Consider the following 2,500-nt stretch of genomic DNA (forward strand, 5'->3'; position numbering starts at 1 on the left):
CATTATCATTATTATTATTATTATCGTTATCATTATCATTATTATTATTATTATCATTATTATTATTGTTGTTGTTGTTTAGTTGCTATTGTTATCATTATTATTGTTGTTGTTGTTTAGTTGTTATTGTTATTATTATTGTTGTTAATATTAGTATTTTATTTACTCTAATTTTTTGTTTATTTTTTGGGAGGTGAGGGTGGGAAAGTGTTTAATGCCAATTGATAAAACCAAAAATAAATTTATCCCCAGTTAATAAAACCAAAATATAATGATTCCCAGTTAACCAGACCAATACTGCATCAATTCCCAGGCAATAAAACCAGCAACGAATTTATTCCCGATTAGATAAAATCAATACTGCAATTTCCACATAAAAACATTAAAAAATCCATTCATTTGTAGTCCAGAGAAAACCACTATTGCATTTATTCTAAATTAGATTAAACCAGTCCCTCATTTACCTGTCTCCTCCCCCCCCCCAATACATAAATATGTAGATAAATAATAAATAATATTAACATATAAAATAAGTTTAAACAAAATATTAATCAGTAACTTTAATTCTCCCCGACTCGTCACTAAGGAAAAACCTATGACGTGGACGACCCGAAGCTTAAGGAATTCGTAGAGCTGATGGACGAATTCAACGACTATTCCCAGTACAACGCTATCCTCGACCTCTTCCCTTGGCTGAAGATCATCCCGGACTTTATAAAGAACCGGCTGTTCTCCTTGGATAAAATGAACAGCGCCGACAAGAAGTTCATGGATTATTTCTATGTAAGTAGGTTTTGCGTGTTGTGGTTGGGTGGCTCATTCACACACACACAAACGTACAAACTACACCTTTCCCATGTCCCATAAATATAACGAATAATAGAATAATATATAAATACAACTAATCACACTAACTTTACATCACCAAAGAAATGCACTTACCAACAACCACAACAAACGGTCCTACAAGTAAAAAAAAAAATAAATAAAAAATTCATTTCATTCCACAACAGGAAGTTATCGAAGAGCACAAGACCTCCTTGGACCCCGATAACCCACGAGACCTCATAGACGGTTACCTGCTGGAGATGCAGGGGGCCGAGCAGGAGGAGGTCGTGCGCAGCGGTGAGTGTCTGAGACGGTTTCCTGAAGGTGCGGCAGATAGGGCTGCGGGAGGGGGCGCCGGGGGAAGGTGGTCTCCGTCAGATTTTGTGTCACTCTTGACATGCAAAGTAATGTGTATATATGCACATACACTCACGCAAGCACGCACGCAAGCACGCACGCACGTACGCACTCGCGCGCGCGCGCGCACACACACACACACACGAACATAACCTACATCAAATCATCAGCATCTTGAAAGCTAAAACAATAACCATAAAGCTAAACCCAAGCTATCCGCACCCTTTGCAGAGAAGGACCTGGCTCTCCTGATCTTCGACCTGTTCTTCGCTGGGAGTGAGACGACGTCCAGTACCCTCACTTTCGCCATGTATTACCTCGCCGCTTTTCCGGAGGTTCAGCGGAAACTGCAGGAGGAAATCGACCGTGTTCTCCCCGACGGCGACCTGCCCACGCTGGAGGATAGAGCGAGGTGCGTCACGTTCTTACGTGAGGCTGGCACATGCAGGAGACTGACATGTTTGGAATGTTAACCCTCTCTCTGTCTATTTGTAAATATAAACCATACGTACATACTTCAGTGCATATATATATGTGTGTGAGTGTAACGACAGTTATATAGATAGACAAACAGAGAGAGAGAGAGAGAGAGAGAGAGAGAGAGAGAGAGAGAGAGAGAGAGATAGAGATAGAGATAGAGATAGAGAGAGAGAGAGAGAGAGAGAGAGAGAGAGAGAGAGAGAGAGAGAGAGAGAGAGAGAGAGAGAGAGAGAGAGAGGAGAGAGAGAGGAGAGAGAGAGGGGGGGGGGGGGGGGGGGGGAGAGAGTTAATTAGAATATAACCACAAAATTCCTCCAATCAAATATTCTTCCTCGCAGACTTCCATATCTGGAGGGCGTTATTCACGAAGTCCTCCGTATGTCGTCGCTCATACCTGGCGGAGTTCAACATTGCGCCACCAGAGATACGCATTTTGCAGGATATACGATTCCTAAGGTTCGTTCTAAACAGTGAGTGAGGGAATTAACACCGTGTCTCTTTTATCAGTCAGAGACAGAAAATTAAGCGAAAATACATAAAGGGTTCTTTTCGATGTTTATATCCACGGGGATTGCATTTGTAAGATAGTATTTAACGTATTTTTTTTTTTTTTTTTTTTTTTTTTTTTTTTTTTTTTTTTTTTTGCAAGGAGGTAAGGAGTTAATAATAGAGAGCAAAACGTTCCAAAACTTTATATGTTCTTGGTGCAAATAGACCACATATATTTGATATAGATAACTGCCAGAAAACCTCACTATGCAGAAAGGAAGTTGATTTCAATACGCCTAGTTTCCCCCGCTATTTTACCAACACATTCTGAAGCCTTTTACCACAT

The 2,500-nt window shown here is 40.4% G+C and overlaps 1 protein-coding gene across 1 annotated transcript in view; it reads left to right on the forward strand.

The window, feature by feature from the left end:
• Positions 1-2,500, forward strand: part of LOC125027112 (cytochrome P450 2L1-like) — a 5,812-nt gene that overhangs the window by 2,716 nt on the left and 596 nt on the right. The window contains exons 5-8 of the mRNA XM_047615941.1: positions 587-783; positions 1,014-1,125; positions 1,417-1,597; positions 2,004-2,121. Of these exons, the coding sequence (XP_047471897.1) occupies positions 587-783; positions 1,014-1,125; positions 1,417-1,597; positions 2,004-2,121 (608 nt within the window). The remainder of the gene's footprint in view (positions 1-586; positions 784-1,013; positions 1,126-1,416; positions 1,598-2,003; positions 2,122-2,500) is intronic.

Source organism: Penaeus chinensis, chromosome 7 (genome assembly GCF_019202785.1).
Source record: "Penaeus chinensis breed Huanghai No. 1 chromosome 7, ASM1920278v2, whole genome shotgun sequence".
In the NCBI taxonomy this organism is placed as follows: domain Eukaryota; kingdom Metazoa; phylum Arthropoda; class Malacostraca; order Decapoda; family Penaeidae; genus Penaeus; species Penaeus chinensis.